Genomic DNA, 14,011 nt, shown 5'->3' with positions numbered 1-14,011 from the left:
TATACTATAATAAAAGTTACGTGAATGTGATTTTTCTCAAAAAATCTTATTGTGCTGGACAAAGGGGTGATTCATGTCCCAGGCAGGACAGCATAAGATTTCATCACACTGCTTAGAAGGGCGTGAAATTTAAAGCTTATGAATTATTTCTGGAATTTTCCATTTAATATTTTTGGACTGCATTGACCACTGGTAACTGAATCTGCAGATTAGAGGGGACTCCTTTATATGGGTACTATCAGAACTATGATTTACACTTATACATTATTTAAATCCCATTGATTTCAGTGTGGGTATATATCTATTTTAAATATTGTACTTTTTTGTTTTTTACTATAGCATAATACACACATCTCATCTTTTTCTCCTTTTTTCACTTCATAGACTTAATCCTATCTGAACTGATATATGATTTGTATTTTTTGCTGGCTTATTTTCTGTCTCAGGACTTTGTCTTGCCTATCACCTATATCATAGGTGTACATATTAGGCCCTTGGTAGTATGGAAAGAAGGCACATCTGCACCAGAATTACTCATATAGAAAAACCCCTGGTGGAATAAATAAATACTCAGGAAAAAAAAGAAAAGAATTTTTCTACCCCTTCAAATGGAGATGGTGTAGAAATTGGGAAAATAGTTTCAAATCAAAGAGGTAATATTCCATCTTTTAATCAAACAGTTCCTCTGTTCAGATAAATGTCTGTAAGCTCTAGACAGCTGACCCCCTCCCGCATTTGAAATCTCCATATAACTTTTGACTCCCCCAAGCTAATAGCCTCCTGTTGACTAGAAGCCTTACTGATAACATAAACAGTCGATTAACACATGTTTTGTGTGTTATCTGTGTTATATACTGTATTCTTAAATACAGTAAGCCAGAGAAAAGAAGATGTTATTAAGAAATCATAAGAGAAAATACATTTACTTCAATTACTGACAACAAACAAACAAAAAACCAACACCACCACCAAACACACAGATAGTGGACCTGTGCTGTCCAAACCTGTGCTATTCAAAGGTCAGCTGCACACAGAACTGAAGCAAGACCTGTATATACCCTTCTTTACCTGAGGGTTTGCAGCCATGATGGTGTAGTTCCCATCATCATCTAGGGTGGAGGCTGTGGTGTGGAGAGAGCACGTCCCATCAAGATCTCTTTGAATGATGTAGTGATCATTCTTGGGAGAGATCTGCTTTCCATCTTTAAACCAGTAGATCTGTGAAAAGAAACAAGATTAAAAATTAAGGGTGTGTGTAGTACTGTTTGGGGGACTGATAAATAACTATAGTCTGCAGAGCTGATCTGAGTTTTCACTTTCAAATGCTAATTGGAACATCTGAACAGGCAATTGAATTTTAAGTGAAAAGAGTAGGTAATAAGCAAATTTAATTATATTTTAGTTTTAAAAAATTATATATTCTCCTTTTACTTTTAAAAATATTTAAGTAGGTATTTACAGTCATTTATTATATACTATTTTTCTTTTTGCTTCTTTCTAATTGCAAATGTACTCAATTAGAAGGTAGTACTTATACAGTGAAGGTAAAGGGTTATTTTAGAGAACACAAACAGACCCAAAACTCTAATCATTCCACTGAACCATGTTAGACACTAAAATGGTGGGGAGGAGGCAGGCAGCAGTTCAGGGCTGGTGGCGGGTGGAACTCTACTGCTTTAATTCCAGACCAGGAGCATATGACCAAAGGTTCAAAGTTTGCCAGGTCTTCCACTATGTTAAAGAAAACACAATAGTATTTAAATGTAATAATTTTCAAATAATATTTTAACTTGGGTTGGTAGAAAATTAAATGCAAAAAATAAAGTAAAAATGAATCTTGGTGAAATAAACATTTAAATGGTCATATGACATCTTCTGTAGATCCTCCTTCCTTCCTTCTTTTACTGGTCAATGGATCGCTCATGATTTTTGATTATTTCTGAACTACACAGTTGAAAGACAGCCCTAATATGATTGAAATGCTGCACTAATGCCTACCCACCTCCAGACTAACTGGTAGGGAAGGAAATAAATCACTCTGTTTTTAAGCCACAGTAAGTTCTTTGTTGTCAGTTTTGTCCCTTGCAACCAAAAGCATTCCTAACAGGTGAAAACTCCTTTAGAGCCTTCAGCTTTCAATGCCACACTGGCATTCAAATTCAACTCCCTGTCAGAGCCTTTGAATCTGAAAAATCTTTTTGAAACGTCCACTTCAAAACATAGGGAAAGGCCTGAGACATACAGCACTAAATAAGTGCATGAATAACCAGGGTCTGACTGCTATAACTCTTCCAACCTCTATTTTTCAGTTAGCTCCAAATTTACAGAAACTATTTTTAGTCTCCAGAACCTAAAAATAATCAACTAGACTAATAACTTTTAGTTCTAAAAAATTAAACTATATAAAGCATTATACTTTATAATTATCATACTCTACTTAGTGGTTCCATGATTGCTGATGGAACAGAGAAGCTGTAATTAGTATCCAGTTCTTCCGAGTCATTTCTTTCCTTTAATTGTATTTTTCACCTCCATTATACTTGGAATACAACTTGCAAATGAAATTTAAGAAAAAGTTCCAAAATTTTACCAAGACTACTGTTTAGTCTTCTCATGTCTCAGAACAAGCATGTCAAGGGCATAATACATTTTTAAAAACATAGTGAGTGTTCCATACTTTAATAATCTTAATTTATATATCATGCAGAAAAAAAAGAGCAATTCTTCTTTAAACCAGGGAGGGAAGAAAAGAATGGCAATGAGGAAAGAAGGAAGGATGAAGAAAATCTAATTAAAAGTTCTAAAAAAAAAAAATTAAGCCTTTTAAAGCCAAGAAATATTTAAACTTGTACTAGAAAAAACGCAGTTCTGTTACTTACAATAGCCCATCTTCAAGTTGAACATAATATCCTTTAAGGACAGGAATCAGTAATCTTAGAACTACATCAGTGATCTTAAGCACTGATTAATGTTTAACATAGGATCTTTTATGAATATTATGGAAGTTCAAGATATAATTTCTTACTCAGTTTCATTCATAAGCTGCAAGTTGATTTTTAATGTATGCATTTGGCATCATGTGTGTGAATACACAGCAATTACCAAAATTATGCCAAGAATATCATAAAGAAGTTTTCTCTAATAACAGTTTATTTAGAAGTCTCCTTTTGTTAGGGGTGGATATGGGTTGAAAATTTAAGGCTTTTTTTTTCTTTTTCTATGTTTCTCTGACTATGGGCTTAGAATTTGGTTTTAGAGAAAGAACATGATGGTAAAACTTACCTTATTGAGAAAACAAAACAACAATGTGGAGCATTAACACACAGAAGTTTCAGGTATTTCATATCACTTTCCCCCCTTCCATTCAACTGATTCTCATTTCAGCTCTTTTACACCCCTGGTAAGCTTTTAATTTCAGTGAGTGTGATTTTCATTTCTATGTGCTTACGTTACAAATTTTCCTTGTCTTTAGTATTGTCCTGTTCTTTCTTAAACTTTCTATTCCTTTAAAAATTGCTTCAATCATTTTGAACAGTTATTTTATAGTATCAAGATTATTCCATATAATGTCATTGACTGACTTCTGTTTTCTTATTTCCTCATATGGGTTTGTAAGTTTTTACTAGGAACTCATTTTTTCTCCCTCCCTCCCTGTAGAAGTGTGATATGCCCCTAACTGTCCTATGGGACAAGATAACCTTTGCTTGCTTCACCAGAAACCTAAATATTTTAATTATCCTGGACTCGATTTCTTATTAATTTCTCAGCTTTTGGCTCCATATCATGTGATAGGGTAAATTTGAAGTTTCAGTTTCTCATGGGTGTGTGTGTGGTTTTTTTTTAATTCTCTCAAGTTCTAGGGAAAAGTGTCATTCTGTTACTGCTTTGCTGGGCTACTAAGCGGTTAATCTCGTCTCCCTTGTAAAGACAGTGCAGCTCTATCTGCATTTCTACGTTTCTGTATGGAGCGGTCCCCGTTAGGTCAGCCCAGACCTCCTGAGTACCAGATGTTCTTTGATTATCCTTTCTCAACAGTATTCCCTCCCCTTTTGTAATATTGGAAGTTTTGGTTTTATAATTAGCGGTAAGCACACTTTGCTGTATGGTGCCGTGCACGGGCTCGTGTTCAAGCCTGGCCACTCACCAGCTCTCTGCCTTGGGGAAGTTAACTAGCCTCACTGAGCTCAGTTTAGTCATTTGCAGTTCGGAAGTAGCACTGATGACGTCACATGAGTAAATGATGTAGGTGTATGAAAAGCTTCTGTCAATTATTCAATTCTATTCTATTTTTCAAACCCAAACGATACCCCTGTTCCACCCTTATTGATTTCCAATGCTTCCTGAAGTTGGCTTTGAACTTACAGTACCTCAAGCATTTTACATCATGGGTATTGAGAAAGGTGGTCTGGATCTCTCTCTCCTACTATACATACTGTAATTTGGAAGCCAAACTCTACCTCAGAAAATATGACTCCTAAAAAGTCATGTTTTCAGCTCACCTTTGGCTGTGGATTCCCAGTCACTCTGCATGTGAAAGTGACAGGCATTCCCTCGAAGATCTTGTAATGTTTCAGCTTCATCTCGAAGACTGGTGCCACTCCATTTTCCACAGGCACATCCGCATAGTGGGCTTCATCGCCTGATTCATCCACAGGAGACCTTTCCAGCCTGTACTCGATTTCACTGATGAGTCTCTGTTCACAGCTGGAGACTTTGTATTCCTGGATCAAACAGAGCACGATCTTGTTAACAACCTCAATCCCTTGTGGTACAGTGTGTCCCGAGCCTCATCCCCTCTCCAATGAAGGCTCTTAGAAGACAGTGATATTTTTACCACAGAGCCTACAATCGGGTCTGAGCCCATGTCAGTTGCATATGAAATAGAAAACATCTGGGAGTAAGTGTATATGATATTTCAAATTATCTTCATCCAAAAAAACAAAGTATAAAACTATGAAGATGAATTTCTTTTCTTTGGGGGTGGGAGTCAGGGAGAAAGGCAATGGCTATATTACCCTAAACTGTTTGTAAAAATAAAGCATGCTGGAACACCGATTTCTCTCTCTGGGGAACGCTGACGCCGGGGGTGCACTTCTCCAGAAGGGCAACACCAGTACATGTGGCCAGCAGCTGCAGTGCTGCACAGCACTGTATCAAACAAACCACAGGAAAGTGGCACCATGCTTTTCTTACAGCCTCTGAACTCCCTCAGCTCTGCAGTTATTAGGAACTATTTTCCACTCCCTTAAAAGAAACAAAGGGTTGACAGTCTAATTAAGTGTTGTTTGCAAAAGCAAAGCCTCCACCACCATCCTGTGGTGATTAACGTGGGCACTGCAGTTGCTGGCCTACAAAGTACAAAGACGACAAGGCAGCCCATTATAAGATATTTTCTACTCAGTAGTAAATAGAAGATTGTTTTAACTAGGTTTTCTCTGAAAGAAGTTACTCGACCTTTAAAAAACAGTCCATTGGCGTGAGAGAAGACAACACTATGAATAAAACTGCAAAATATACACAAATTGCCCAGCCGGCTTGGCTCAGTGGTTGAGCATCGGCCTGTGAACCAGGAAGTCTTGATTCGATTCCTGGTCAGGGCACATGCCTGGGTTGCGGGCTTGAACCCCAGTAGGGGGCGTACAGGAGGCAGCTAATCAATGATTCTGTCTCATCATTGATGTTTTTTATCTCTCTCTCCCTTTCCTTTACTCTCTGAAATCAATAAAAATATATTTAAAAAAACACACAAGTTGTTTTGTCTAATTACTATCAAATTAATCCATTTAAGAGTTAGCACTTTTTCCTAGAAAGGTATAACAATGAGAAACTTTTCAGTTTAAAGTTCAGAGTATCCACCAATGACAATCAAATTCAAATTTGTAATAAATGACAAGAAAAATCACATTGCACTAATTTTGTTCATCTGGCATTAAATGAAAATAGACACGGTCATAGTATTTATGATTCATACATGGCAGCAAACAAGGAAGCACACAAGAAACTAGACAAAGTGAAAGACTAGAAAGAGAAGAAAGGTGAAAGCTTAACCTTTTGACCATCCAGAGGACTCCCTATAGAAGCATGAGGAGACCCAATTTCCTGTAATGGCAGAAAAAAAGAGGTGAAGACTAATAATAGAAATAATAACCTAGCAAGAGTTTTAGTTTTTTTTTTTAAGGGAGATTTTTGCAGTAGCTATATTTAACACAGGAAAACCTTTCAGATTCATTTCTCTATAGACACAAGAAAGAGTTTACTTGATTTTTAAAACTTTCTTTAATATGGAGACTGCATCTGGAAACAGAAGCAGTGGAGATTAAAATCAATGGCTTATATCAATGACTTTTTTTGGTGGTAACAGGAGAACATTTTAGGTTTTCTGTTGATCAGTGATTTATAACTATATAAGTGAAGGAAAATAAAGATACAGTTTTTCTGTACGTAGCTATTTTACTTTGATTAAATATTAAAAATGTAATTGGAAATAGTCACTAGATATTTCAAACAATTTCAAGGAAAATAAGTTACTCTCCACATACAGTTATTTTGCATGAAAGCACAGGTCAGGAAAAACAGAAAGATACTTGAAAGGAGAATAAACTGATCAATAAGAAGGTAAAGAGAACAGATTTCACTGACTGAAATAATTCTATGCATCATTTAACACAATGTCTAGCATATAGTATGTGCTCAGTAAATACAAATAAAATAATGCTTTTCTTTGACCTGCCCTATACTTTCCACAGAGTCAATACCAAGAATAGTGTCCATAAAGACTAGGGGAGAGGAGACACAGAAATTGTCAGTTTTCTAAGAAGCCCAGAGGAACACAGTACCTGATTAGCCGTTTCCTCCTCTGGCTCCTGAACGTTAAAGACAGTTGCACTGTCAGCACCTAGTAATCGACGGGCCATTCTTTCTTCATATGTTAACTTCTAAACAGAGTAAATCATAAAAAATACAACATTAGGAAAGTCACAGTTGTATACCACCTCACGAAAAAGAATGAAAACCCCCACACAAACGAGTTTTGCTGTTTTCTGTAACTGTATCTCTACCTGTAGATCCCTGTGTGCAAAAGGAATCTGTTTCCTCCCCTGGCTTTAGTTGTCCCGACTTTCACAGTCCCCCCTCCCTTCTGCTCCTAATGGCCTCATCCAGTGTTGGGACATGGGCTAACTAACCTTTCAAGCCACCAACTGAACACAAATTCAAGGTGAGTAAAATAAGCAACAAGGCAGAGACCACACAGAAAATGTGTGTCCCAAACTTATTCTTAATGATAAACATTTAGGCTAGCTGGCAGTGATGGCGGCCTCACCTCTGAGAGCATTTTTCTCGGTTGTTGTGTAACATAGGGGGAATGGAGGCAAATAGAATAATCCACAAAGAGTGACTGCACATGGCTGAGTTAGCAAACAGACTATGAAAGATACTTCCTAATGCTAATACCCACAATTCATGATTCTGCTCAGAGGAAAACTGCTTGCCTATCAAGAAATGAAAGTAGTCATGTTTTTGCACTAGCAACCAGCACTTTTGGATTTGGCCAAAACCATTTTTGCTAGGACAAAAGAAATGCCAACATTTTTATTCTGTCTGTTGGGCTGATTCCTGCTCTTGAGTGGTGGGTTGAAAATGCCTTAGAATTACAGGTCTGGGATGAAATTTAAGAGACCATTTCCCCATCAGGGGCATTTTACAAACAACGATTTGACTGAAAATAAAGAAGAATTAGTAAGGCAGGATCTAAAATATAGTATAGAAATTATTTTAGATTAACTTCTAAACTTCTGAATATGGATACAAATTCTATTGGAAACTCTCTCTAATCAGAAAAATATGTGGGGTAAATTTATAATTTCCAGTAATCACTGGTTCCAGGCCCAACTGAAGCCGGGAATTGAAACAAGTCAAGTGCCAAATGACAAGCAGCCCTGAAGTTCAAATTATTTCATTTAGCCAAGAAGGGCAGAGGACAAGAAGAGGCAGAAGTAGGTGTTTGGTGCATGGAGTGTCTCAGCCCAGTATGTTATTATATAAATTAATTTTCTCATGTTTCTTTTTAAAAAAAAAATATTTTTATTGATTTCAGAGAGGAAGGGAAAGGGAGAGAGAGAGAGATAGAAACATCAATGATGAGACTCATTGATCGGCTGCCCCTTGCATGCCCCCTACTGGGATCGAGCCTGCAATCCAGGCATGTGTCCTTGACCGGAATCGAACCCGGGACCCTTCAGTCCCCAGGCCGACGCTCTATCCACTGAGCCAAACTGGCTAGGGCTATTTTTCTCACGATTCTAAAAAAATAAATAAATAAAAATCAATGAATTCTGCTCCCTTAAAAGTCTTCCTAAAGTTTCATGGAAAACTGCATCAGCAGCAGAGAGAGGACTGGAATAATTCCCACTCTGTTCCTCATAAACAGAGACATCAATTTGACACATAGTCCTTCACCGGAATGCACTTGCATCATTAGAAGCCGAATGTGCTCCACAGTTTTGTCTCTAAGCACTATGCCATGTGGATACACAAGCCCTATCTTTGGAAGCCAAAAAGAAGTAACAATAATATGTAACATTAGGGAAAAGTTGCTTGAGGGTCCTATTTTCTAAAAGGGGAAGCCTTACTTTCCTTGTCCTTTTAAACTCTCCAATATGGAAATCTATGGCCCTTATTGTGATGTCATTCACTGGGAGATATATCTCCCAGTGAAATATAACATAAATAAAAATACTATATACATATAATATATATAGTATGCTATAATATCTTATAGAAGTCTTACTTTAACCAAGAGAATTTTAGTCCATAAAGAATATTTAAACAGCCAAAAAGGAAAAAGAAGCAAAGTGGAGAGATGCCATTCCTTACCTGGCCTGAAAAAGTTTCCATAAGCACTTGTTTTAACCTTTCAAAGGCTTCCATTGACAGAGCCAGAGAAAACGTCCCGAGTATGTGCACAGACACACTCGATCATTTCAGGGAGAAGCATTTCCCTTTATAAATGTCTGTTCTCAGTGAGATGAATAACTAACACAAGATCTCATGAGGATTTTAGTCTTCCTGAACTCAGATCAGGATGCCCTAATAGTTAAAATCAGCACCTTTGTTCTCCACCTTTCTGTTCAAACAAGGTCTGTTCTCACATTTTTAGTTATCAATGCTTGATAATTAAAATTTCTAGAAAACATAATTAGCACCGTGAGATTTCTATTCTGAAAAAGGTGTCTGAGAGGGAGACTTTATACAAAGGCCCTTTTCCTCTTGTACTTAAGAGCCAAGCACATTTTCTGGTGCTAATTCCATAATAAAGCCACACAAAGGCTCCTTTCCTTCATTGGGGAAATCTTACTGCTAGACTTGCTTTTCCTGTCCCCTTAAAATATTCTGATGTGATGAGAAAAGGGTCAGTAAAAAACATAAAAAACAAACAACTGATGAGGAAACATTTAAGTCCAATGGAGAAATCTTGATCTACTCTACAATTCTGCAGCCTTCACATAATTATTTTTTTTCTTGAGTCTATCTAGTTGTCTTGCTCTGACAAACCAGAACAAGACTGAAACAGCCTTACTCTTTCAGATTATTGAGTCAATAGTGATCGTCTAGTGGAATAGAACTGGACGCCAGCAATGATTTCCTTAGTAAAGGTATTTTTTTGTGTAGCATCAGTACATGCCATAGAATCCCAATTCTCCTTTTGGTACTTGAATTCTAATTTGCTGCTTTGGGGTAGACAGATTGCTCCATAGCACACCTTCTCCCTCCCTCCCCACCTCTACCCCTCCCAGAGGTTTGTTATTTTTTCTTTTAACATCACAGTTCTGCATTTATTCTACCCCAGACCTTAAAATCAGCCCTTCTTCCTTTATCTCCAACTTGCGATCCTGACTCCAATAATAGTTTATGGAATAACAGGAGGAATGTAGAGATCCAAAGGCAATAAAATCAGGTTTGTGGACAAATCTTAAGAACCTAAGTCTTAGTGAAGCCAGGGAAGAGCTCTCTGATGTGGGGAGCGTGTGTTCCAAGCCCAGGCCCCCGGTCTCTCCATACCGGCTGGCCGTTGTTCAGGAGGTCTTCCTTGAAGCGCAGTTTTCGTTCCAGGTCCTGAATGACAGCGTCCTTGGTGCCCTGGATCTCCTCATCAGAGGCTATTCGAGCAGTCCTGCTGGCCTTCTTTGGAAATCCCCTGCAGGGCAGAAGCACAAGGTGGTATAGTCCTTTGTCAGGCATATCAATCCGAGTTGAACATTCAAGTCCAGCCAAGAAAGGGTACACGTGTCAGTGTGTTTCTTCCCACTCTTGTTTTTACGCTACATCTATTCTAACTAACTTTGGAAAGAACCATGAAAGCTGGATTCGGTGTTCAGGTAACACTAATTGGAACCCGTTTTCAGAGGAAGTTCAGACATCTTAGGGGAGTGTGCCTCGGTGGTTAGATAAATGCCAAGGACAGCGAAGGCCTGCCTTCTACCTCTAAGGAGACAGCCGTGTGAAGGGAAAATAGGATGTGATTTATAATCAGACCTAGGTTTAAAATCTGGCTTTGTCTTGTATTAAGTTTGTGACTTTGAGCCAGTTTCTTAACGTTTCTTATGAGCAGGAATAAAAATATACACCACATCTGACTGTTGAGATGATTTGAAGGAGAATATTTTTTCTTTCATACTTTCATTAATTCAGTCCTTCCGATTCTCTGAAATGAATGGATTCAACAACAGTACTTAGCCCACTCTAAGCAGATACTAAGTGTGTTACCTTTCCGTCTGTCCTACCTCGATTAGGGAAGATGTTCTCTCCTAGAGGACCTGGAAGGTCTGCAGGGCCTGCTGTGCTAGGTGCATCCCAGGCCTCCTCAACCTCCTCTCAGGATAGGTGACATGCCAGAACCTCTCTCTCCAAGATGAGTGACAGGACCCTGAGCCACGTGAGCCGGGGCCTTGGTGCTTGGTGCGTGTGGAATCCACTTTCGTTGGTGCCTTAAGCAATTTCCCTCCTATTTCTCCTACTTTCCCTCACAAGGCTGAGGGTAAAGATGAAGGAGAAATGGCATACTTGTCCCATTGCCTCCTGAGGGCCTGCACCTGGTCTTCCCAACAGCCATTCTCTCCTCCTGTCCACTCCCCCTTGTTTTCTGGCTGAGCTCCCTCTGATTTTGTTGGGTGTTTATCCTTCAGTGCGCTTGGGAAAGGTGGTCCCCACCCCTCTTCAAACCCAGGGGTGATTAATCTATGTCAGTTTGAGTGGTCTCAATCCTCTGGACAGTAATGAGCCAGAGGTCTGTGGTAGAGCCCTAGTTAAAAACTCCCCATCTCTGAAAAGAAACACATAGGAAGAAATGTTCCTCTTCTATCACTATGTCCAAAGTGTAATGCTCCAAACTGCTGCATCCACTTCGTGACCATGAAGGGAGAGCCCACATGCCAATGACGACAGCTTCGAAAGAAGAGCCTGCGTCCCTGATTGTTGGGGGACACTGTTAACCTACCATGGAACTGCCTGACCCCACTTGTTATGTTAAACAATAAACCTTACGCATTTAATCTGGTAGTTGAGTCTTCTGTTACCTATAATGGAAACATTCTGATAGCTTTCCAGGTCCTTCCTTTCTAGTCATTTGCCCCTGAAGTTCAAATAGGATGATGTTAGACATTGGTTTTAAAAAAAAACACACAAAGAAATAAAATACTGTGATATCCTGTGTTAGTAATATCAAGGTGGTTAGTCAAACTTTAAACTGCTCCCTGGGAATGGGTCTTGATTTTTAAGGAGCTGGGCAATGAATTTGGGGCATATTAATAGCAAGGGCAGTAGGAATTATGATTTGCAACCAACCCTTTAACAAAAATCTATATAGTTTGCCAACTTTCCTAAGCCCGGAGCCTCTCTTCCTTACCCTTTTTCTCAGGGTAATGTCACCAGCCTAACGTCTCCTCAGAATGGAGGGCCCTTAGTCAACCCCATTAACTACTGCACCATGTTTGTTTTCTTCATAACCCTTAGCACACGTGAGCATTACATGTCCTGTGTGCCGCCCTCCCATATGCCTCCTTTGTTAATCACAGTGCCTGTCAAATAGCAGGCCTCCAAAGCACACTGGTGGAGTGAGTGCATGGATGCACTGTGTCTCCATCTCCACTTCTGACCCCTGACCCCTCTCTGTGTTCCCTCCTCAGGCAAGAACATTTGTGCCGGAGCCGTGGGACACCAAACCACACGTAACAAGTCAGGTTCAGAACAAGTAAAAACGTTACTCAGTTTTGGAAATAAAGTTCTTCTGACGACAACCTTGCATCTGAGAACTAGAAGAGCTAGGTTCTGAAGGCACCTGAAAGCTGGTCCTAAAGACAGGGCGCTCATTGTACACCAGCTTTATTGGGAACGCACACGTTCCCATCATCCATTTGCACCTGACACCATAAGCCGGTTGCACAACTGTGTGCCGGTGAGCAGCCTCGATGACAGGAGGCTTGCCGTGTGTCTGCAGGCAGACATGCCGAGAGCTGTGTTCTCTCACAGAGCATGGAAGGGGCAAAAGGAGGGCTCTCGAGGGCAGGACGGAGTCCTGAACAAGAGAGGCAGGGCACTGTGTTTTTAAAAGACAGCTGCAGCTCTCCTGAATGAGTAAACACCCGTCTATTTGCTACTGAGTAAGTCCTGTCACTTCAAAAGCGTCTCTCAGTGCGCTTGCCTCTCAGGGGACCTAAGCACCTGAGGACCACGGCTCGGGGACAGCACCTGCAGGCACATTCACTTTGGCAGGAGGACATTCCTGCCACTCGGGTGCTTTATAACTTCAGATCCAATTAAAGCTACTCTTTGATCCAAATACAAACCCCGATAGTTCTGTATTTCTTTTTTAACAAGCCAGTTCCCTAAGCACAGGAAGATGACCAGCATTCGAAGGGCATTTACTTCATCCCCCGTTTCCCCCTATTTTTAAAGACATTACTTTCCCTTACAGAAATTTAAGGTGCACGTATTTTCTTGATTCTGAGCAATTAACACTGAAATGAATGAAGCAATTGGAAGATTTTTAAATGCATGAATCTCATAGCATTATTGGGGAAATTGCATGAGGTGATGCATAGCTTACAGAAACTAGCCAGCGTGGAAGTGAACCCCAGAGACGAGATTGGCCGAGGGAAATGGAATGAAAGAGGGAAAGGAGGTAAAAAAAGATGCCAAGAACCCTGGGCTGGAGTCTCCAAAACTGTGGAAATAACCTTTACTGATGGACTTTTCAGGGCTCAGCTCTGCTCTAGGAATACAATGCTGAACAAAAGAGAGAGAGAGAGAGAGAGAGAGGAGGGGGAGGGGGAGGGGGAGGGGGAGGGGGAGTAAGTAGAGGAAGGGAGGGAGGGAAAGGAGGATGGAAGGAAGGACATACCAGGAGGTGGTCAGTGCTGTGAAGGGACGGGAGTGTGAGGAGATGACTAGACAGTGCGTTAATCCCAGTTCTGAGCAGCTGACACTACAGCTGAGGCCCAGGTGATAGGAAGGTGCCACCTGTGTGAGGACCTATGGGAGAGCGGGGCAGTGCAAAGGTCCTCGGCCAGAATGAGCCTGGCAGGTTGACAGGGCGTTGTGAGCCTTGGGGACAGAGGTACAGGCACAGGTTATAGCATTTCTCAAAATTGTTTTAATATGGAACCTTTTGCCCCCAGAGTATCTCATTTGGACTAATGTACTTCAGGAAATACTTAGAAACTGTGTTAAAACTGAGTTAGTATATAAAGTTTGGGTTAAGAACCAAAATGGAGGATTTGGAAGGGGGAGGCCCCAGGAAAGAAAAGTAGTTGTAAGTTTTTGAGGCAAAGTTTTGGTAAACGGGTTGTTTTCCTATAAAGCTAACTCTGTGTTAGAGTTCAGGGTAATTAAAATGGCTGTGGTTTGTTCCCCTAGATGGCACCTACTTTTGGTAAATGAAGAGCAACTGCTCATCAGGAAATAATGAGTGGTGACAAAGAGATGATTTGTGCAATTACAAGTAAAATGCTTATTC

General features: G+C 39.9%; 1 protein-coding gene across 5 annotated transcripts in view; it reads right to left on the bottom strand.

The window, feature by feature from the left end:
- Positions 1 to 14,011, bottom strand: part of PALLD (palladin, cytoskeletal associated protein) — a 383,511-nt gene that overhangs the window by 20,972 nt on the left and 348,528 nt on the right. For 3 of the 5 annotated variants that reach the window (XM_006081880.2, XM_006081881.3, XM_014456614.2), the window contains 4 exons: positions 10,060 to 10,195; positions 6,837 to 6,935; positions 4,500 to 4,721; positions 1,069 to 1,218 (listed from right to left, as the gene is read on the bottom strand). In XM_006081880.2, coding sequence (XP_006081942.1) covers positions 1,069 to 1,218; positions 4,500 to 4,721; positions 6,837 to 6,935; positions 10,060 to 10,195 — 607 coding nt within the window. Of the gene's footprint in view, positions 1 to 1,068; positions 1,219 to 4,499; positions 4,722 to 6,048; positions 6,100 to 6,836; positions 6,936 to 10,059; positions 10,196 to 14,011 lie in introns of all 5 variants that reach the window. The other 2 variants (XM_006081879.2, XM_014456605.2) reach the window with 1 other exon arrangement.

The sequence above is a fragment of the Myotis lucifugus genome, unplaced genomic scaffold, assembly GCF_000147115.1.
Source record: "Myotis lucifugus unplaced genomic scaffold, Myoluc2.0 scaffold_1, whole genome shotgun sequence".
NCBI lineage: Eukaryota > Metazoa > Chordata > Mammalia > Chiroptera > Vespertilionidae > Myotis > Myotis lucifugus.
The sequence above is the reverse complement of the archived record's forward strand: the minus strand, read 5'-3'. Positions and strand labels throughout refer to the sequence as shown.